The sequence below is a fragment of the Stigmatopora argus genome, chromosome 19 (genome assembly GCF_051989625.1).
Source record: "Stigmatopora argus isolate UIUO_Sarg chromosome 19, RoL_Sarg_1.0, whole genome shotgun sequence".
NCBI lineage: Eukaryota > Metazoa > Chordata > Actinopteri > Syngnathiformes > Syngnathidae > Stigmatopora > Stigmatopora argus.
Window position 1 is genome coordinate 8,721,823 of NC_135405.1, and position 20,305 is coordinate 8,742,127.

The 20,305-nt window shown below is 41.0% G+C and overlaps 3 protein-coding genes across 18 annotated transcripts in view; 2 read left to right on the forward strand and 1 right to left on the reverse strand.

Annotated features, from left to right (window-relative positions):
- otofa (otoferlin a) overlaps positions 1-13,566 on the forward strand; it is a 34,559-nt gene extending 20,993 nt beyond the window's left edge. Inside the window, exons 14-48 of one of the 14 annotated variants that reach the window (XM_077586713.1) lie at positions 307-493; positions 600-823; positions 910-1,018; positions 1,105-1,291; positions 1,395-1,515; positions 1,805-1,905; positions 2,045-2,135; positions 2,222-2,338; positions 2,457-2,609; positions 2,837-3,029; positions 3,094-3,218; positions 3,291-3,425; positions 3,815-3,976; positions 4,132-4,203; positions 4,525-4,644; positions 4,719-4,880; positions 4,995-5,157; positions 5,452-5,621; positions 6,088-6,117; positions 6,204-6,335; positions 6,401-6,476; positions 6,760-6,905; positions 7,069-7,203; positions 7,279-7,416; positions 7,480-7,607; positions 7,737-7,907; positions 8,013-8,173; positions 8,238-8,380; positions 8,448-8,536; positions 9,154-9,252; positions 10,602-10,843; positions 10,911-11,089; positions 11,322-11,422; positions 11,660-11,847; positions 12,058-12,206. In XM_077586713.1, coding sequence (XP_077442839.1) covers positions 307-493; positions 600-823; positions 910-1,018; positions 1,105-1,291; positions 1,395-1,515; positions 1,805-1,905; positions 2,045-2,135; positions 2,222-2,338; positions 2,457-2,609; positions 2,837-3,029; positions 3,094-3,218; positions 3,291-3,425; positions 3,815-3,976; positions 4,132-4,203; positions 4,525-4,644; positions 4,719-4,880; positions 4,995-5,157; positions 5,452-5,621; positions 6,088-6,117; positions 6,204-6,335; positions 6,401-6,476; positions 6,760-6,905; positions 7,069-7,203; positions 7,279-7,416; positions 7,480-7,607; positions 7,737-7,907; positions 8,013-8,173; positions 8,238-8,380; positions 8,448-8,536; positions 9,154-9,252; positions 10,602-10,843; positions 10,911-11,089; positions 11,322-11,422; positions 11,660-11,840 — 4,743 coding nt within the window. In that variant the 3' untranslated portion in view covers positions 11,841-11,847; positions 12,058-12,206. Of the gene's footprint in view, positions 1-306; positions 494-599; positions 824-909; positions 1,019-1,104; positions 1,292-1,394; positions 1,516-1,804; positions 1,906-2,044; positions 2,136-2,221; positions 2,339-2,456; positions 2,610-2,836; positions 3,030-3,093; positions 3,219-3,290; positions 3,426-3,814; positions 3,977-4,131; positions 4,204-4,524; positions 4,645-4,718; positions 4,881-4,994; positions 5,158-5,451; positions 5,622-6,087; positions 6,118-6,203; positions 6,336-6,400; positions 6,477-6,759; positions 6,906-7,068; positions 7,204-7,278; positions 7,417-7,479; positions 7,608-7,736; positions 7,908-8,012; positions 8,174-8,237; positions 8,381-8,447; positions 8,537-9,153; positions 9,253-9,413; positions 9,513-10,601; positions 10,844-10,910; positions 11,090-11,321; positions 11,423-11,659; positions 11,848-12,057 lie in introns of all 14 variants that reach the window. The other 13 variants (XM_077586712.1, XM_077586717.1, XM_077586719.1 and 10 more) reach the window with 13 other exon arrangements.
- A 47-nt stretch (positions 13,567-13,613) lies between these two features.
- selenol (selenoprotein L) lies at positions 13,614-20,220 on the reverse strand. 2 transcript variants are annotated; one of them, XM_077586731.1, is made up of 10 exons: positions 19,975-20,220; positions 19,472-19,550; positions 19,336-19,389; positions 18,535-18,580; positions 18,337-18,467; positions 18,090-18,204; positions 17,882-18,004; positions 17,661-17,798; positions 17,386-17,588; positions 13,614-14,086 (listed from the first exon to the last, which is right to left on the reverse strand). In XM_077586731.1, exons 1-10 carry the CDS (start codon positions 20,078-20,080, stop codon positions 14,077-14,079), a joined length of 1,005 nt encoding a protein of 334 aa, XP_077442857.1. In that variant the 5' UTR covers positions 20,081-20,220; the 3' UTR covers positions 13,614-14,076. The 2 variants fall into 2 exon arrangements, with proteins under 2 accessions (XP_077442857.1, XP_077442856.1); XM_077586730.1 differs by lacking the exon at positions 13,614-14,086 and having other exon boundaries at positions 17,296-17,588.
- On the forward strand, positions 15,136-16,811 carry clec11a (C-type lectin domain containing 11A). 2 transcript variants are annotated; one of them, XM_077586732.1, is made up of 5 exons: positions 15,136-15,424; positions 15,801-15,903; positions 15,976-16,083; positions 16,161-16,244; positions 16,311-16,811. In XM_077586732.1, exons 1-5 carry the CDS (start codon positions 15,338-15,340, stop codon positions 16,721-16,723), a joined length of 795 nt encoding a protein of 264 aa, XP_077442858.1. In that variant the 5' UTR covers positions 15,136-15,337; the 3' UTR covers positions 16,724-16,811. The 2 variants fall into 2 exon arrangements, with proteins under 2 accessions (XP_077442858.1, XP_077442859.1); XM_077586733.1 differs by lacking the exon at positions 15,136-15,424 and adding an exon at positions 15,456-15,591.
- Positions 20,221-20,305: the final 85 nt, after the last annotated feature.

Sequence of the window (20,305 nt, forward strand, 5' to 3'; positions counted from 1 at the left end):
TTGAGACATACCCCACGATCAGTTGGTAATCCAGGAGGGATTGGATTAAAGACCTTAAATCTCAATTTTTCATTCTATTGAGACATTTCCCGCAAGTGAAATGTGGGAAGAAACTATTTTAAAGGGCAGATTTCAAACTTTAACCACAGAATTGTAAGGATTTACTAACCACAACTCCATCCTTCACAATCTAATTTATTCAATTTCTGCCAGTGAAAAAGAGTGGGCTCAATGCTTTCGTCCAAATGTCACTGACACAACAGTCCTGGCTTTTGCCTTGGATTTCAAAGTATGTTCTATTTGCAGGGGAAGACTTCAGTGCAGAAAAGCAGTTATGAACCCATCTGGAATGAGCAAATTGTCTTCACTGAGCTGTTCCCTCCGCTTTGCAAACGTATCAAGGTCCAAATCCGTGACTCAGATAAGGTGAATGATGTTGCCATCGGCACCCACTTCATTGACCTGCGAAAAATATCTAATGAGGGTGACAAAGGTAGGTTAAACTGGAGCTTACATGGGCTTTTCCAAAAAAAATTAGTAGATAATTGCTATTGATTACTCTTCAGTATAAAAGGCATACACCCCATTATGTTATTTAGGGTTCTTGCCCACCCAGGGGCCAGCCTGGGCCAACATGTATGGATCTACACGTCAGTATACTCTAATGGACGAGCACCAGGACCTAAACGATGGACTGGGCGAAGGTGTATCCTTCCGAGCCCGTCTGCTCCTGTCAGTTGGTGTCGAAATCCTGGACACGACATCCCCGGAGATCTTCAGCTCCACTGAAGTGCAGGTGGATTCTGTCTCCAACATCTCAGAGGTGAGGGGAAAACAACTTAAATGACAGTCAAAATGTTTTCATTAGTTGCTCCTTTTTATTGCCTATGTGGCTTTTGTCTTCGCCAGAGCGCCACCGGAAAAATGGAGGAGTTCTTCCTCTTTGGAGCCTTCTTGGAAGCTACCATGATTGACCGAAAGATCGGTGACAAACCGATTACTTTTGAGATTACGATTGGTAAAGTAATTTCTTACTTTCACCTTCTTGAATTTGAAGAAGTGTTAAGGTTAACCCTGAAGAGAATGTATTGATACACAACAAAGGTAACTACGGCAACCAAATAGATGGCATAAGCAAGCCATCATCTTTGAGGAAGAGGAAAAAGGACGGAGAAAATAATGAGGAGGACAGCGAACTCATCCAAAACTCCAGTGAGGATGAGGCCGATGAGGAAGGCGACGTGGATTCTGTCTCCTGCACACCCCTAATGAAGCCTGTCATCACAGACAGGTCAGATCATGGAGAGTTGACTCGTATGAATTTGACTAATGTATTTGTCTTGTGGTGTTTTTGTTTGGTTTTTCTAACCTTCCAAGTATGTATTTTATGACAGGAATTACTTCCACCTTCCATACTTTGAGAAGAAACCGTGTGTGTACATCAAAAGCTGGTGGCAGGACCAACGGCGACGACTGTACAACTCCAACATGATGGACAAGATTGCTGACAAGCTGGTCAGTACTCTGTTTTGATCTACATGTCATCCCGAATTACTGTTTAAGTATTCTGCAGGCTATTACTCCCAAAGTGAATCAAAAATGTTAGAAAGTTATTTACTCAGTCAGCGAAATGGAAATAAAGTCGCACCCCATAGGCCAACTAATAACTTCAGATCTGGTAATCATGGTACTTTTTAATCAATTCCAGTACTTACGGTAAATAGTAATCTGGCCACTTCAAAGAAGAGAAACGAGGCCAATCTGTGCCACGTGGTGCTCTTTGTAAGGTCTTTCTCATGTTCAGGAGGAGGGCATAAACGATGTTCAAGAGATCATTAAGACAGAAAAAGCATTCCCAGAACGGCGACTCAGAGGAGTTCTAGAAGAACTGAGTATTGGGTGCAGGTAAGCTGGATAACATAAATATTTGTGATCAAAGTAACAAAATATATTACTGTAAATGTACCACTTTGATTTGTGGTGAATGCAATCTGCATATCAAGCACACAGTTGTGCCAACTTAAATGTTTTGCTCTTTCCCTAGTCGATTTGTGAATTTGGCTAACAAGGATCTAAACCAGGCAGGAAGAACCAAATTGGATCGGGAAAGACTCAAGTCCTGCATGAGGGAAACGGTAACAATGTCGCTAACTAGTAGTGTGTTGTTAGACAGTCAAAAGTACATTTTTGGATGTCACAGTTGTGTACTACTCTCATGTAGGAAAGCATGGGCCAGCAGGCCAAACAGATGAGAACACAAGTGAAGAAAAACACAGTGAGAGACAAACTAAAGATGGTGCAAAACTTTCTACAGAGGCTTCGCTTCCTCGTTGACGAGGTATTCATTTGCACGCACAACAGAAATAAAGATGCGACCAAACCATTGGCCATAATTCAGCTTGGTTAAATTCTGAAATGTTCTGATCTGCTATTTGTACAATTTGATTTTCTTGCAGCCACAGCATAGCATCCCAGATGTTTTCGTGTGGATGATGAGCAATAATAAACGCATCGCATATGCTCGCATTCCCTCTAAGGATATCCTTTTCTCACTTGTGGATGAGGAGACAGGGAAAGACTGTGGGAAAGTCAAAGCAGTGTTTCTAAAGGTATGTTGTTGCTTAGATTTGTCCTTTGTGAGAGTGTAATGTTTGCTAGAGATGGAGAACTTCAGACTCAAAAGGTCACTTTCTTTGACACAATTTTGGATTAGAATTATGCAAACTCACCAGTATTTACTAGAATTAAGAGTACAGAGTACACCTCATGAGACAAGTGTGATGGATGGAGCTCCAAATAACATTTTGATTCCTTTGACTTTGCTTTTGGTCTACAGCTGCCTGGTAAGAAGGGTTTTGGTCCAGCCGGTTGGACCGTTCAGGCTAAACTGGAGTTGTACTTGTGGCTTGGACTCAACAAGCAAAGGAAAGATTTCCTCAGTGGTCTTCCTAATGGATTTGAGGAACTTACAGTTGCTAAAACAACGCCCTATCTTCACTCGGCACCGCCTGTCAGCCTCGTGTATAACAGTAAGTGTGGACTCAGTTAACTGCTACAGGGCTTCCAGTTTGATATTTTTCTTGTGTCTGACAGTGAAGCAGGTTTTCCAGTTGCGAGCACATATGTACCAGGCGCGAAGCCTATTCGCCGCCGACAGCAGTGGCCTTTCCGACCCCTTTGCCAGGGTCTTCTTCTCCACGCATAGTCAGGTTACGGAGGTAAGGCTTTGCATGGTGGTACGTTGCAAACTTCTCTAAAACTGGACATCCCTAAAACTGTATATATTCCAGGTTCTGAGTGAAACCTTGTGCCCCACGTGGGACCAACTGCTAGTTTTTGATAACGTGGAGCTGTTTGGGGAGGCCAGCGAGCTAAGGGATGACCCGCCAATTATTGTGGTGGAAATTTACGACCAAGACACAGTGGTAGGATTTACACCCAGTGACACGAGAGAGAAAAAAAACAGTCAACACTTTGTGCTCACTAATGCTCTTTGCTTCTCCATCCATGTTCTAACGTCTGTGTATCTCACTCCTACATCATATCCATGCTCAAATAGAGTTTTCTATTTGAGTTTGCTCAAATAGAAATGTCTATTTTATTCTCAAAAGTTCTCCAAATTACTGTTAATAGCCATTGCCAAAAAATACCAGTGAAAATTCTGCTCCAAAATATTGTGCTAGTATTTCCCTGACTCATTTCCCATGTGTATCATAAACAGCAGAAACTTCACCCTCCTATGTCCGCACATAACTCCCTTCGCTTGTCCCATGTAACTGTCTCCCACTGCCTGTTGTCATGATCCCGCGTCTAGGGTAAGGCAGAGTTCATAGGTCGAACATTCGCCAAGCCAACCATAAAAATGTGTGACGAGGTCTACGGCCCCTCGAGGTTCCCGCCTCAGCTGGAGTACTTTCAGATTTACAGAGGCAACTGCACTGCTGGAGAACTACTAGCTGCCTTTGAGCTCCTTCAGGTAAACCACAAATGGTTCTAACCTTAAGCATGTGTTTACTTTTCCTACTTGCTCTCATTATTTCCTACTTTTCTCTAAACACAACTCATCTCGTGTTACTGTCCTGAATTCAAAACTCTTTCCCCACTCTTGTGAAATACCCACTCTTTCTCCAGGTACCTTTTGATGGAGAGGAAATTAGACGAGCTCTGATTGCTGTCCATAACTTTGCCGTTCCTCAGATAAAGGTGTTCTTTCTTTTCCCCCCTCAACTTCCCTTTCCTGACCTTTTACCAACCTTGAAAGAGATGCATTTTTCCAAAACAGATGTCTGAATAGCCGACCAAGTTCTGCTCTGTTTTCATCACTGTAACCCAAAAATCAACAATGGCATAACCATTTTAACCCTTTTTTTCTATTACTTTCCCTGGTCGTTTCATTTCACACTTTCTATGAGATGTACTGCATGCCTACCTGCATTTTCTATAGAAATATTTTAATCTGTGATACCACACATAGGTCAAACAGCTGAACCCTCTCAGAGTAACATATCCCTAAACCCATTATAGATTGGTCAAGGAGGGACGGCCGATCTCCCTCCCCTGGAAGGACCAACAGACTCCGAACATGGCCCAATCATAGCAGTTCCACTTGGGATTCGACCTGTCCTGAGCCGTTATCGCATTGAGGTGATTTATTTTGTTGTTGTTTAATCATACAATCTTTTACACCATATGAAGAGCTTTTCATTCATTTGGTCCAGGTCTTGTTTTGGGGCTTAAGGGATCTTAAGAGGGTTAACCTAGCCCAGGTGGATCGACCCAGAGTGGACATAGAGTGCGCTGGCAGAGGTGTTCAATCCGTCCTCATTCAAAACTACAAGAAGAATCCGAATTTCAGCACGTTGGTTAAATGGTTTGAAGTGGTAAGGACCACATTTCTCAAAATGCAAGCTAGAAATTGCTACTGATTGCTTCTGATTTTTTAGAGAATGACAACAATTTTCTTGAAAATAGATTGCATGTCATGTTCTTATCAGGACCTCCCTGAGAATGAGCTCCTCCACCCTCCCCTCAACATAAGAGTGGTTGACTGTCGAGCATTTGGTCGCTACACTCTGGTGGGTTCCCACGCAGTCACGTCGCTGAGGCGTTTCCTCTACTGCGCTCCCGACAACGCATTAAGTAACTGGGGCAGTGCAGGTACTACTAAGATCACACCCAATTCACTATGGGCCCATTATACAGTACGTATTTGTGCCGAACCTGTGATATTGAACTCTTGTTATGGTTCCTCACTAACTTTCTGATTCCACTGCTTGCTTTGGGCTATTGGCTTTAAAAAAATATATAAATTCATGGTTTTGTCGTTGCTTTTCATTCCAATATTTTCTCTATATGCTCACGTTTTTACTGCCTGTCTTCTTCTGCCTTGCTGCTGACATCTGCTGTCTATTCCTTCCTTTCCGTGGGGTGTCCTGGCTTCCTTTGGAACAGCTAAACTAATGAATGGCTACCTGGTCCTTACCAATGGAGGTTTCCAGCATGGCTTCTCACCCAGCCTTTCCTCCCGTACTCTCTCTCGCTCCACAGGCGACATTATCGTTAATATGGATTCCATGGAGCCAGCCGTCCGGAAAATGGACACGTGTGTCAAGTTAGATGCTGTAAGTGCAGAACTACCTTGACTTGTGCTCCAAGTAAATCATTTTGATTTTTATTGCCAGCTGATATTTAGTGACTTCCACACACAAAATCACTAGATGGCAGTACAAACAGCAACAATCACCACATCCATGCAGTGACAGTACAGCTACTCTTTTATATTCACATTTTCTGTTTCTGTGTTTGAGGGTGGGGGATGTGATAAAATTTTTGTTTTTAATTAAAAAAGGGAACAAAAACATTGTTTTTTTGCATGACTTCCTAGGCACAAGACTAGAGGTATATTTTTTTCATGGTGGGAAAATAGGGAAACAATATTAATTACAAATGGGAAAGTTGATTTTAGTTTTAAGCATTGTCGTATAATAAATTAAACTCATAAATTGAGCAACCAGTGTACTGTTCCTTCTTTCCTCTTGTGAATTATTAATTCATGTGTTTTTTCTTTTGTAAACCCTACAATGGTAGACATCTGATGCTGTTGTAAAAGTTGACATGGTAAGAAAAAATGATTTTAGGGAAACTGGTAATTATCTTGCTATATTGAGCTAAAGTGATGAGCCATTTTTTAAATACCCAAACAGATTGAAGATGAGAGCAACAAAAAGAAGAAGAAAAAGAAAAAAAAGGGAGCAGTGGATGAAGAAGATGAGACAGATGAGAGCGTGCTGGACTGGTGGTCCAAATATTTTGCTTCCATAGAAACAATGAAAGAGGTTTGGTCATGATTGTCATCCAATACTGTCCATACGCCTAAAACTGAAGAAAAAAATGTCCTCAGGCCCTCAGAGCTCAAGAGGCAGCTATGGCTGAAGCCGAAGAAAGAGAAGACCTGGAAATTGCAGCTGAGGGGGCAGGTATAACAATGACCAAAACATGCCAAACAAAGAACATATACATGCTATGAACTTTTTCTTTTGGAGATTTAAACAATTTTTGTCCTGTAGATTCAACCTACATGTTATTTCATTCACGTGCCATTTTCATAAGCATTGCAATCGTAATCTTTAATGCCATACAGTGTTAAATGTAATTGTTTATCAAGTATACTATAAATATGGACCCATTTGTAATGTTGCATGACATTCCAATACTGTCTCACCTCATGAAAACACCTTGTCCACTGCCACCTCCACTCAGATATCAAATGCGATGACCTTGTTTGGAAAGGCTCCAGGATGAAGGAGAGAAACAAGGAGAAGCGGAATGCCAAGGACAAGAAGAAGGTTCATGCTGTGGACGGAGTAGAGAAACGGATGGTTAAACCCAAAGTAGACGAGATGATGGTGAGAATAATACACTGATGTTGCGCTAGTCAAACAGTAGATTAAAGAAACAATATGGGTCTTAATACAGAGCCTTGGGGAACCCCTTTCAACATTTTGTAACATCCATTTCACAATCACTAGAAGTCATTCTTTAAATGCTCTGTCTGGTTAATATGTACAGGTGTACAACAAGGAGCTGGAAAATGAATATGGCCAGTTTGAGGACTGGTTACATACTTTCAACCTATACAGAGGGAAAGCTGGAGACAACGATGAACACGCACTGGATGATGACCGGATCGTTGGACGGTTTAAGGTCTTGTCGACTTTTTCAAGAAGTTAAGAACTGAGGAAAGGTCATTTTGTAACCTGATGTTTACCTGAAATTCAGGGTTCCCTGTGTATGTACAAGCTACCATTATCAGAGGAGATCACAAGAGATGTGGGATTTGATCCAAACATGGGCATGTTCCAGAGCACTCCTCATAACGACCCCATTCACGTGCTTGTTCGAGTATATGTGGTTAGGGTAAGTTGTCAGTTGTATAAATGAATAGCAACTTTTGTCTTCTCATGATTTCATTATCTTCAGGCCACAGATCTTCATCCAGCGGATATCAACGGGAAGGCAGACCCGTACGTGGTCATCAAGCTAGGAAAGTCCGAGGTCAGGGACAAAGAGAACTACATTTCCAAGCAACTCAATCCTGTGTTTGGCAAGTGAGTCACTCCAGATTTGGTATTCGGGCATTGATTTAAAATCCCTCCCTAATATTACAGATTAGATTTGCGCAAATATAATTACACGGTTGTGATAAATCAACAGCCTTTTGTCATCTCTCTGTGTAGGTCCTTTGACATTGAAGCAACATTCCCCATGGAGTCCATGCTGACAGTGTCCGTATATGACTGGGATCTAGTTGGTACGGATGACCTGATTGGCGAGACCAAGATTGACCTAGAAAACCGCTTCTACAGCAAATACAGGGCCACCTGCGGAATTTCATCCACCTACTCTCTGTATGCATCGATTTTTTCCTTAGATCCAGCCACTGTAAGATTTGTTAAGTAATGGCACCTTTCATAGTATATTCTATCCCACTTTTCGTTTCATGTCTATATTAGCCATGGGTACAATGTTTGGCGAGATCGTTTAAAGCCTACCCAGATTCTAACAAAGCTATGCAAGGAAGCCAAGATTGACACCCCCCAGTATGGACCAGGAGGGAAAGTCAAGGTGGGCAACCGCATCTTTGTGGGACCAACAGAGATTGAGGATGAAAACGGTAAGGCAGTTCATCTCAATCATGCTATTTTTAGGTATTTCAAACATTTTGTTTGGTCTAAAAGGTCTGAAAAAGCCAAGTGAGGAGCATTTGGCGCTGACGGTGCTGAACCACTGGGAAGACATACCCCGGGTGGGCTGCCGACTTGTTCCGGAACATGTGGAGACCAGACCCCTCCTGAACCCAGATAAACCGGGAATCGAGCAGGTGTGAAATGTTGGTATTGTTAAACAAAAAGTTCACTGGATCTGATTGATGACAACATGTGGCATAGGGTCGTATCGAAATGTGGGTCGACATGTTTCCTACGGAAGCACCACTTCCGGGACCTGCCATTGACATATCGCCGCGGAAGCCTAAAAGGTAAATCCAGTGTTTTATGAATGCAGCATGTTATTTCTGAATAATCTCTCAATAAAACAATATGAAAAGGATGTAGTTTGAAGTGGGATCATTTTTAGTTTCATCATTACCAAGAGAAGGTATGGTACAAACTTTTTTTAATATATACATTGTAACACGTATGTTTTTTTGCATTTGGGTTTAGGCTTTTGGAATACTATAAATGTTAATGTCAATACGTTTACAAAAAAGACATCTTTAATTTCATACATGAACATTAAAAAATATATATTATATATACATATATACACATATATATATATATATATATATATATATATATATATATATGTATATATACATATATATGTGTATATATATCCTAAATCAATTTGTTTAATATGGTAAAGTATGAGTAGTGATCAGGATATATCTATTTCTTTTAATGTAGGTAATTAAAAGGATCAATCATTGGTAGCTTTCCAAGTTAACCCGGATATTTGACTTCAATAAATGTCCAAGGCAGTGAAAGAGTTTCTCCAATTTCATCACAGCTGAAGAATATATTTCCTACTAGTTTGAAGCACTCCACAGGTAGTGTGTATATTGTATATGTTTCTTCCTCCTCCCTCTACCAGATATGAGCTCAGGGTGATAATTTGGAATACAGATGAAGTAATACTGGAGGACGATGATTACTTCACTGGGGAAAAGTCCAGTGACATATTTGTGAGGGGGTACGTACAGCGGGATGCAGCCATATAGTGGCGCCGGCCGCATCCCGAGCTGTGTGTCGTGTGGACTGTTTTGTTTGCAGTTAACTATTTTTTGCTTTGTTTCCATTTGTCGCGTGTGTGTTCGTCTTTGGTGTTTGTGGCGTGTCTCTGCTTGTGTGCAGCTTTGAGCTACGTGTTATTATTTGGAACACTGATGACGTAATTCTAGAGGACGATGCTTTCCTGACAGGAGAGAAGATGTCTGACATCTATGTCAGGGGGTAAAAAACACACAATTCCCCTGCATGGCTCGTATGACTTTTACCCTTTACACACACCCGCATTTCTTTTTGTCCAAGGCTATTTTTCACTTCCAAACTGGCCCAGATTTTTTCATCTTTAACCCCTCAATCAGGAAGGCATAATCAAGCTAGTTTATATTTAGTAATACTCTTATTTAGTCGATGCAAAACTGCTGTTGTTTTTTGGTTTTTCAATACGGTGTCAATCCAAAAATGCCTTTAACTAACATTTCCTGCCTGCTGCATGCACGTATGCAAGCACAGACCATGCATGCTTCCAGTTAGGATAGCAGCTATATTGCTTGGAACAATGTTGGCATGTGCAGCCTTCTTGTTTGCAACTTTCCACTAAGCAGATATACTTTGACTTGTGAACACATCATTTCAAACAAATGAAGTATTTTCTGTACATTTTCTTGTGATGCCAGATGAGTTGCTTTGTCAAAACACTTAAGAATGTTCTTGTTCTAAGACTGTATTAGTTCCATTTTTTTAGGGAGCCATCATATTTTTGCACTCCCTTTTACGTGATTTATTTTAACGAATTAGATTTCCAAACCGTACAGTGTCAAACCATTTGAAGCAGTTTGTTGATCTATTGTTCTCTGAAGATTCTTTTCTTAGATTAGAACTTTATTTCATCCCATATTCGGGAAATTTCTTGGTTGCAGTAGCAAGACAGACATAAGACACACAAGACATTGTAGACCTAGGTAAAAAAAACTGGAGCCACACCACTCTCTTGATAAAAGGAAGCCTTTTCATCGTTATAGCATATTAGTTATGTTGTGTTTTAATGCCGTAATATGTAAGGGTGTCTGAAGATAACTTTTTTTCTTGAGACCTTCACCCAAAATGCTCCTGACCATCCTGAACCTTCAGATTATCAATGGCCCGACTAAATTAGCATCATCGTGATTGCTGCTATGCTAATCCCAATTATGGCCCTCCTAGATGAAACCAATTAGAATTTAGTAACAAACCATCTTTACTATATTAGGTGCATGTATGCCTCAAGCACAGACAACTAGAGCTAATCTGTGTTGTTCTCGATCTTCACGCACGCAGCTGGCTTAAGGGGCAGCAGGAAGACAAGCAGGACACAGATGTGCACTACCACTCCCTGACCGGAGAGGGAAACTTCAACTGGCGCTTCGTCTACCCCTTTGATTACCTCATGGCCGAGGAAAAGATTGTCATCTCCAAGAAAGAATCTATGTTTTCTTGGGATGAGACAGAGTACAAGATTCCGGCTCGCCTCACCCTGCAGGTGTGGGACGCCGACCACTTCTCTGCTGATGACTTCCTGGGTAAGTATTTGGATTATAGTTCTTTCAAAATTAAAGTGGATATACTTCAGCTTTTGGTGGCTTCCAGGTGCCATCGAACTGGACCTTAACCGCTTCCCTCGTGGGGCCAAGACTTCGAAGCAGTGCTCCATCAACTTGATCCGAAATGAGCAGGAACTTCCATCCATTTCTATCTTCAAGCAAAAGAGAGTCAAGGGATGGTGGCCATTTGTGGCCCGTGACGAAAATGATGAGATGGAGCTGACGGTAAGAATGTGTCTGAAAATATCTCACTTTAACATTATTTTCCAAGGCAATAAAGCTTTGTTTGGTTACCGTTCCAGAAGCCAGATGTTCAGTAGTAAAAATTAGTCAGAGACTAAAGGCAGGATTTTGCAAAAAGCTTTTGTTTGGCTCTACCTGTATCGTATTGGATTGTGTAATGGTGCCCACTTTTCTATCTGATATTTATCCATCATGCTGACCGTCCTTTTGACAGGGAAAAGTAGAGGCTGAACTCCATTTGGTCAGTGCTGAGGAGGCAGAGAAAAGTCCAGTGGGACTTGGGCGAAATGAGCCTGATCCACTAGAGAAACCAAAGTAAGACAACTACGACTTATTGTAGGCCTGCATGGCTAATCTATCGCCTTTAAGTTTGCTGCTTAAGATTCCTTCTCCCAGTGAGGAAAGCAGTAAAATAGATGGAAGTATGACTTTAACTGCTTTCCTCACTGATGCTTTCTCTAATATATATATCCTCCATTTCATCTTCTATCCCTTTCTGTTCTGCTCTCTGCATACTCGCTATCCCCCTTTCCACTTGCATCCTCCCAAAAGTCGGCCAGATACAAGCTTCATGTGGTTCCTGGGCCCTCTCAAGTCCATTCGCTACTTTCTGTGGAACAACTATCGTTGGCTGATCCTCAAAGTGCTGGGCCTCATTCTGGTGCTCCTCATGCTGGGCCTCTTCCTCTACTCCATTCCTGGCTACCTGGTCAAGAAGATGCTGGGGGTCTGATCAGCCGGTAGTCCTTTTACACTGTCCCCACACTACAAACGCTTCTACTTCAGCTTCCATTCCTGCTATCTGTGCTATGCCAGCTCCCCCTTCTGTCCTTGCAAAACATTTTGCTCTCCATTGTCTCCAATACTAAAGTGTAGTGTGATGAAGTTTTTCCACTTGGTTACTTCTGACGATTGCCCGTAAGTGCCCTTTGTTGTGTTTCCTTATCAAGCCGTCCAGATACGACCTTCCTGTGGTTCCTGAGTCCGCTGAAAGCCATCCGCTACCTGATATGCAACCGCTACAAGTGGCTGATCATCAAGATCGTCCTGGCCCTGCTGATGCTCATTATGTTGGGCCTCTTCCTGTACAGTATGCCGGGCTACCTCGTCAAGAAGCTGCTCGGGGCATGAATGGAAACGGCTAGCAGGGTAGAGCAATGGGCGGTGGCGGGAGGTTTTATGTGGGCTCGGGTTTTACGGCTTTCTTTTCATCAGCTTCACTCGGGAAGGGAGTGAATTCAATCCGTTTTGATAAACAGTGGTATCTTGACTTGCGAGTTTGAATTCATTCTGTGGCCACGCTTTGAACTCAAATCACATATCTGAAATCAATGTTCACCATTGAAATGAATGGACATTTAGTGCTATGATTTAACGGGTGGATTTTTTTTCTTACCAATTACTCTTAAGAAACATAATCACGGACAATTTTCAACATAATTTGTCTTTGCGAGGAAAAGAACATGAACTGATGGATATTGTGAAGTTCATTGACGCCACCTTACCGGTCTGCCGCTTACTCGTAAATTAGATCTTTACTGGCAATGCAATGAAAACAATCTTTAAAGTCTAGCTACCACTGTACTTACTGCGTGTAAACTTTCACATCTATAGAGCAAAATCTAACAGTGTCCTACCTAGAAGAGATTGCTGAGCACTTTTATTTTTGCTTTGCAACCCTTTATTTCACTGACACCAATCTATCTGAGGTTGCCAAGGCAACGAGATAACAGCTACATATAATATATTGAGGTCCACTTATCTTGTATTTTCGCGAACAATACCAAAACATAATGCTAAGTAACTGATTCATTCTTGACTATGAGCGAAAAAAGAAAATGACAACCCCAATTTGAGATGTCTCGACAACAATTTTTAAATGTTTCATATTTGATGGTTAAGCATTTAGTTGTATGTAGCAAGAAAAATGTTGACTTTCTGCTCCAAAATTTTGTACCTGGAGTAGTCGTCTTTGCACACGTCTGAAAGATTCATGAAAACTAAATAAGATTTCTATTTTGCTAAAGAAAAAAAAAGGGTAATGTTATTATTTCATATAACCAGCTCCGATAATCAGTTGTTGGGATCAGGCAAATTGGAAAATTGTATAGAATTTTTTTTCTTTGACTTTTTAATTATGTAAATGTTAGGTTTGTCCAATAAAAACAAGGTCGCATGTTAGCATGCCGGTGTTTTGAACGCCACGTTCAGTGCTGTGTTTAACATACAAATTTACCCACCAAATCTGATAGTATTTTTTATTTATTTAATTCCAATGCCTGCCTGTACTCGACCCGTTGTTTGACGTTTGTGACCCTGCTGTTTACTGACGACACACTTTCTGTTTGCACTAAACCTATCTGTTTTTACCACTAATTTCTGTATTTATAGAAATGTGTACAATGTATTTTTTGTCTGCTTGTTTTTGCTAATTCAAATAAAGAGACTAACACAGAGTATATATTTCTGGGTTGTGTTTGTGCGATGACTATACTTCATAATAAAAACAAAAATCAATCCTTTTTGAGTGCCAATGCATGCTTTAAATGCAATGTAGTTTTTAAACTAGTTGTATTTCTACTGGTTTGTGGGGTAAATTTACAGAGATGAAATAAACTTTCTGAATTTGTGATAAATATCATGATATATGCTAGCTGTGAAACCTTTGCACAAATGAGTTTGTTATGAAACTAACATACATACATACAAACTACACACACAGAAAAATGACCGATCAATGAAAGTGAAAACTGTATTTTTTTTTAAACTTAAATATAAATGTGCTGAACACAGTCACTACGCTACCAGTTACTCCAAAATCAACCTCCTTAGAGAATAAGCAAGTTTTAATCAATAACAACATAGATTATGTACCTCGTATGCATGTGTACGCGCATTTACCTGGGTGAACTGAGGTGCCTCTGTCCGGACAAACGGCCTCCAGCCAGCATCTCCAGAAGCTTGAATGGTCACTTTCTTCTACCAAACATTCAATAGCAAATTGCAACATGGTTAAAATTATTTGTATCATTCCAAGATGACAGTCAGCAAATACTAAGTTCAACGTCTAACACTGAGAGAACAAACTGTAACATTTTAGAAAGTAAAGTGGCTGACATTGGCTGTGATGTTAAGTATATTTTTAAGTGTTTAAGTCAGTTTTCTGAAAAAAATATGTAGACCACTAAAGGAGGCTAAACATATTTTGATCACATAAACGTAGCAAATAAACATAGCATCCTTTTGATAATTTTCCACCAATTGCTCCCCCCAATGTTTCCACAAAGATGTGCACTTTTGTGGGTAAGAAAAGAGAAGCAAAGTCCGAAAACCAAACTTCCCTGCCTGCTGTGTCTTGCGTCTTTTTAAGTATCGGGCAGGCACATATGCCGTGCACACACAATCACATCTGTGCTTTTTAGGTCTTAATTGTATGTTCCCAGCAAACGCAACACAACAATTAGAATGCATTTAAGTCAAAAATACAAGTTTATGACCAGCGGAAGATCTTCTGACCATCACAAATCAAAGTAAAATAAAATGTGAAATGAAATGCTAAAATTAAATATGTAACAGGCATTCCACAGAAATCTGGGGGTCTCTAAAACCCTTCTTTGTTGTTTGTAGTATTTAAACTCTGTGCCTGAGGTAAAGGTGAACCCTACTTACAAATGGAGGAATGGGATTTGGATGTGTATAAAATGAGAACAAAGACAAAAGAAAGCAAAATGAAGCTAATCTATCCAAACAAAAAAGGCGCCCCGAAAATTGAGCCTTAAATCCAAGGTCCTACTCCGAAAGTTTTTTTTCCTTGGAAAATGTGTATATGCACTAAGTTTGGAAATTGGAGACATTCACCATCCCAAAGTCCAAAATCTAAGGATTGTCTTTGAAGTTAATCTTGTACACAAAGACTGGAAATGGGATAGGGATAAGAAAACAGTAAAAAAAAAAAGTCTTCGTGTTTGGCGAATAGCAAGTGAGGCCCTTTGAACAAAACAGCAAAAAGAAGCAAACAGATTATGCTTAGCCAGTGCCGATGAGATCACAGGTATAATGTTTGAAATTGGACTTTTGGGGGATCATTTCTTCCATTATTCATGCTCGGTCATGTCACTGTGGGAGGTGTGAAGCTGGAGAGAGTGAGCAAGGAGGAAAGGAGAGAGAGAGGAGAGAGAGGAGGATCTTTCGTGTGTTTGCGCGCGTCTTTCAGGAGTCAGGGCGTTGAAAATGGGACCGGTCGCCAGGTTACTTGCTCTGCTATGTTTGTCTTCGCTGGGTTTTTGTATTCCTACCAACGCGCCACAGCCAACCCAGGTCAGAATTCTTTTTACACTTAAAATTCTATATCTAAATGTCTGTTTTCTTAAATTGTTGTTAAATATGTTTAAATTGTAAATCAACGCACGAACGAGGGGGGACGTCATGGAAAGAATATTTGTTGGATGATCTAGCCATTCCCCAAAGAGATGACATCATTAATGGTTTGTATTGGTAACACCTTTTGGATTAGAGTTGGGTAGAAGTGGATTTTTTTTATAAAAGTTGGACGGGGCGAAAATAAAAATACCTTAAATGTGATGAAATGCATGTGAAAACAGTACAATATAAATAAAAGTTCATTTCTAGTTCAAACTTTCTGGCTAACTACTGCACTATATGTAATGCAAACATTATTGTTTTGATGCATTAGGTGTCTGTCACAGATGAGAAAAGGTCACGAGGAGATGTTCCTGACTCAGAACTGGAACCCACCACCCCAGTGTCAGACTTTGAAGCCTCATACAACTACGTTTGTGCGTCCTCACATTGCTTGTTTGCAAAGTCATCGGTAGTTTTTCATTCTCATTTCTTATTTCCAAACAAAGTGTCCAGGCTGGCTGGGATGGACCAAGTCATCCACAAGCTTAATGTGGGACACTACACACTTGATGTTAGGGTAGACCAGCTCATGGAGCGTTTATCCAGGATGGAAGGTAACGGGTAATGCTGATGTTAAATAAACATCACTTTCTGGTTCTTTAGAGGTTCTTTCTCATCCCCAAAATGATAGTGAAGGTTGTGGAGCTGGAGGACAAAATCCGGGAAGTCTACCAGCATGGCAAAGACAACCGCAAAGCGACCGGAAGACTAGAAGGTCATTTGTTAACCCTAACTCATCTTTACGAATAACTGACACTACGCTTTTTCCTCGACGAATCAGGTTACCAGAAGGGCTTGCGAGTGGGCTACAAATGCTACCTGGTATACGACAACTTCGAGGACTACGCGGGAGCATCGAGAAAGTGCCAGGAACGCGGAGGCCGCATGGCCATGCCGCGAGATCGCCGCGAGCAGGAGGCGCTGGCCGACTACGTCAAATCCTTCTTCCGGCCAAACAACTGGCCGGTGTGGCTCGGCATCAACGACCTGGCGGTCGAGGGCGTGTACCTCTTTGAGGATGGCACAGCTGTCTCCTACTTTCAGTGGCGCAAACATTTCTTGTCCAGCCAACCGGATGGAGGCAAGCGCGAGAACTGCGTGGCGATGGCGTCAGATGATGGCGATTGGTGGGACCAATATTGTGACAGGGTCATGAACTACATGTGCGAATTTGACGACAGGGTGGCGCTTTAGATGAATATCTAATGTCTCATTAAAACGGAATACTTTGGCTGTACGTGTTTACCTTTCTAAGACAAATTACATTTTCTGCTAACACTGTTATGCAGTGATGAATTATTATATATTTTTTTAGGGAAAGTCATTTGAAATTGCATCTTAAGTCAGGCATCAATCACTCGACTATTTAGTTTTTTTACAATACAGGTTTAACTTTTGCTCAATCAGGTGTCAGCTATTGCACATCTTGTCCTCAATGCACACAATGTGTTACAAGCTCACAGCCTGTCAAATTTAGCCTCATGTTGTTGTGGGTGTGTACACTGTCGTTTCTATCCGTTCCTCTGTTATTCGTGGATAGAGCACAATGAAATTTCATAGGTATATTCTAGGGATGTATACACATTGATCCTTGGGGCCTGTTTTTTTTATATTTTTGTATATACATATATTTTGCCACAGGGCTGATTAGTTAATTGTGGACTTATTGTTGTTCCTCACTTCCTTCAATGTGTAGTTGCACATTAGTGATTGTTGTACGAGTGAGGACAAAGAGCGTACCAAAGATATAAAATAAGATGCTCAAATGGCTTTCCATAATTTTATGTTTAAGTTACAGCATGGACTTAACAGTAAAGAGCGGGCGTCTATTCCGCACGGCTTGGCATCGGTCGCACCTCTTCACATCGGCGTGACTGTGAGGCGTGACGTCATTAGCGTGCATCGGAGTGCCGCTCCCACTGGTTTCCTGCGCGACTACTTTGGTGGAGCCAGACGCTGCCTGCAGTATGTCGCTGAAGGCGGGTCGGTCCATCGGGTATTTGCTCGGGTGGGACAGGAGGACTTTGTTGGTGTCACTGAGCAGGAAGTCACCTCCCATCTGGAGAAATATTTTTTTTCTGGGTAACTGCTACTTAAGTTTACTTAAGCGGAATCGATGATGTTTTGGTACCTGGTAGATGTCCTCCAGCATGTGCATTGGGAATTCTGGGAAGTCTCTCTTCGCAGCTTCGTACTCAGAATACCGAAGCATGGAGTCAAAATTCATGACTTTAGCACAAGATGAGACCAGTCCAAAACTGCGGTAAATCTGAGACCAACAGATGTTGCATATTAAGATGGTATAAAAATTAACTTTTTATAACAAAGAAATGATATGCGCTGGTGCCAAACCTTCCTCTCCGGATCCAAAACGAAGTCCATTGAGCATTTTGTCTGCTGCAACCACAATCGAGCCCCCTTCAAGGGCCCAAAAGACACCACCACAACTTTCACAGACCGAGCTTCAAGGGCAGCCTGGAGAGAAGAAAACATATTGAAACATTATATTTCAATCACATTGATTCAGCTAGCTAAATTGGTTATAATGAGGGTAACCGACTATGCTGTCCCCCAGCTCGGCCACGTGATCACGTCACGGCAGTCATCCAAAGTGCCTGATGAGAACCAGTAGAAGCTTCTGACCCGGAGAACGGTATTGATCCAGAGAAACTCGCCTTCAAATGCAACACACACATTTAAACTTACTATTGGGGACACAAACACGGGCTAGAAGAACAAGCTTACAACTCAACTGGTTGTGGTCCAACATAAATTATAATTACTTGCTGAAACTCAGATGTGCTTACTTTCCACTACGTCCATCAGTCAACAAAGTTTCAGAGCTAAAAATGTCCGCTACTTGTCCTCCTGGAGTCACAGGAGCAGAAGAAGACTGAAGATTTTGGTCCACATGCTGCAGGAATGAGTCCCACTCGCTCTGTACATACACACTAAGTTCAGACAGAAGCAATCATAAATGTAAACATGCCTTTCCACATGCAAACCTTGAGTTCGAGGAGCTCATCCACCGTTTCCCTCACTTTTGCGCAACTGTGAAAAAAAAATTGTAGAGAATTACAGTCAAACCTCGTCATACAACCGCTCGTCATACAATAAAGACGGAAATTTTGATCGAATAATTCGCCCGAGATACGATCAAAATTTCGTGATGCGACCAAGCCAGGTGGCCATGGCACTGTCTCTACATTAAATGTATGTTTGAGTGTGTCTGTATATATTAATCCAAGTTAGTTTAAATTTGTTTGTTCCGTTTACGAGTGCGTTGTCGTGGGAAAAAAACCCAAAGCCCCCTCGCCCCTTCTGTGCGTCTCTCTCTCCCCTCGGCGAAATCCGCCCAATTTTAGTTAGATTAAACACATTTTATTATACTATTAAACCACTAGTTATGTGTTGCTTTGTTAATAGATGGGGAATTAGAAGAAATAAAACATTTTTTCCAATCCAATATCCTGTTTTTGGTGTTTTTTCAGAGGGTTGGAACAAATTAATTTGTTTTCAATTCATTTCAATGGGAAACGTCCGCTCAAGTTACGAAAAGCTCGTCATATGATCTCAGTCTCGGAACGGATTACGATCATATGTCGAGGTACCACTGTAATTTGGATTATTTACAACTGTAATAAATGGTAATAAATATGCACAATGTGCCTCCTTCAGTACACAAGGGCTGTGCAGTTAATATAGCTGTTTTAGTGATAAATTGACCTTAATAGCTAAGTAATATAATGTTTAAGTCATCTGCGACAGCCCTCGACCTTTGATTTGTTTGTTTTTTTCAAACCTACTGATAAAACTTCTGCCAGGCGGCCTCAGCTTCGCTCTTCTTCTTCACTCCAATACTGTGGGACAGAAAACATACTGATGTAAAAAAAAATGTTTTTTTCCCAAATGACTTTTACCTCAAAAGAGAATAAAATTCACCTCTTGTAGAAATCTGCTCCAGCTGCAATTAAGCCTAGCAAAGTGGCAATTTTATAAGGGACAAAGTCATCCATGGAAACTGTAAAAAGAACAAATACACTATAAAATGAAAGGGTATTTTCAGTAAATGCCAGTATTTTAGAGTCATAGCAATACTGTTGTAATGCTCCTAAGCATTGACATTTCCAGGAGTTTTAGATGTTTTTTTGTATAAAACAAAAGCAAAATCAGAATTCAACACAAATTATTGAATAACGATTATTTATTTACCCCTGGATGATCTCACTTTGCGAACTTTAACTAGCATTTGGTGGCCTTTTTAATACCAAACAAAACAACCATTTTCATAGTTTGAAGACCTCGGCATATTTTCGGTTTCAAACGCTTATATAGTGACATTAAACGAAGCCCAATGATAGCAACAATCCATCAAAACATCATATCACTATGTGATCATTTAATGTGCACTTAATAACCCAAAGGCAGTTTTTTATTCATCCTACCTTCAGCATCCTTTTTGACCTGTTGAAGTAGCGCATTGCCCAGGTTTACAAGCTGCTTTAAGGCGGCAGCGAGGCTCTCTTCCTCCGCCATAACGTCTGCCTCCATGACCAACAGTCTTGTGGAATACTTTAGTACAGTAAAACTATTTATAGCACAGTATTTTCGATTATAACCCCACGTTTACAAAAAAAGCCAGGTAGGCTGTCGCTTCCGGGTTACCATGTGACCACGGGGACTAAAGACGGGATTTGTCGCCCTCTAACGGCGAACTACGTGCATACACTATGAACACAGAGGATTAATGTTATTGCCCCTTTACTGCTTGACAGT

Bases quoted from the DNA above. Each gene is read 5' to 3' on its own strand.
- clec11a (XM_077586732.1), top strand. From the start codon at position 15,338: ATGGGACCGGTCGCCAGGTTACTTGCTCTGCTATGTTTGTCTTCGCTG. The intron at 15,425-15,800 runs GTCAGAATTCTT...TTGATGCATTAG, and splicing joins ACGCGCCACAGCCAACCCAG to GTGTCTGTCACAGATGAGAA. The intron at 16,245-16,310 runs GTCATTTGTTAA...TCGACGAATCAG, and splicing joins AGCGACCGGAAGACTAGAAG to GTTACCAGAAGGGCTTGCGA.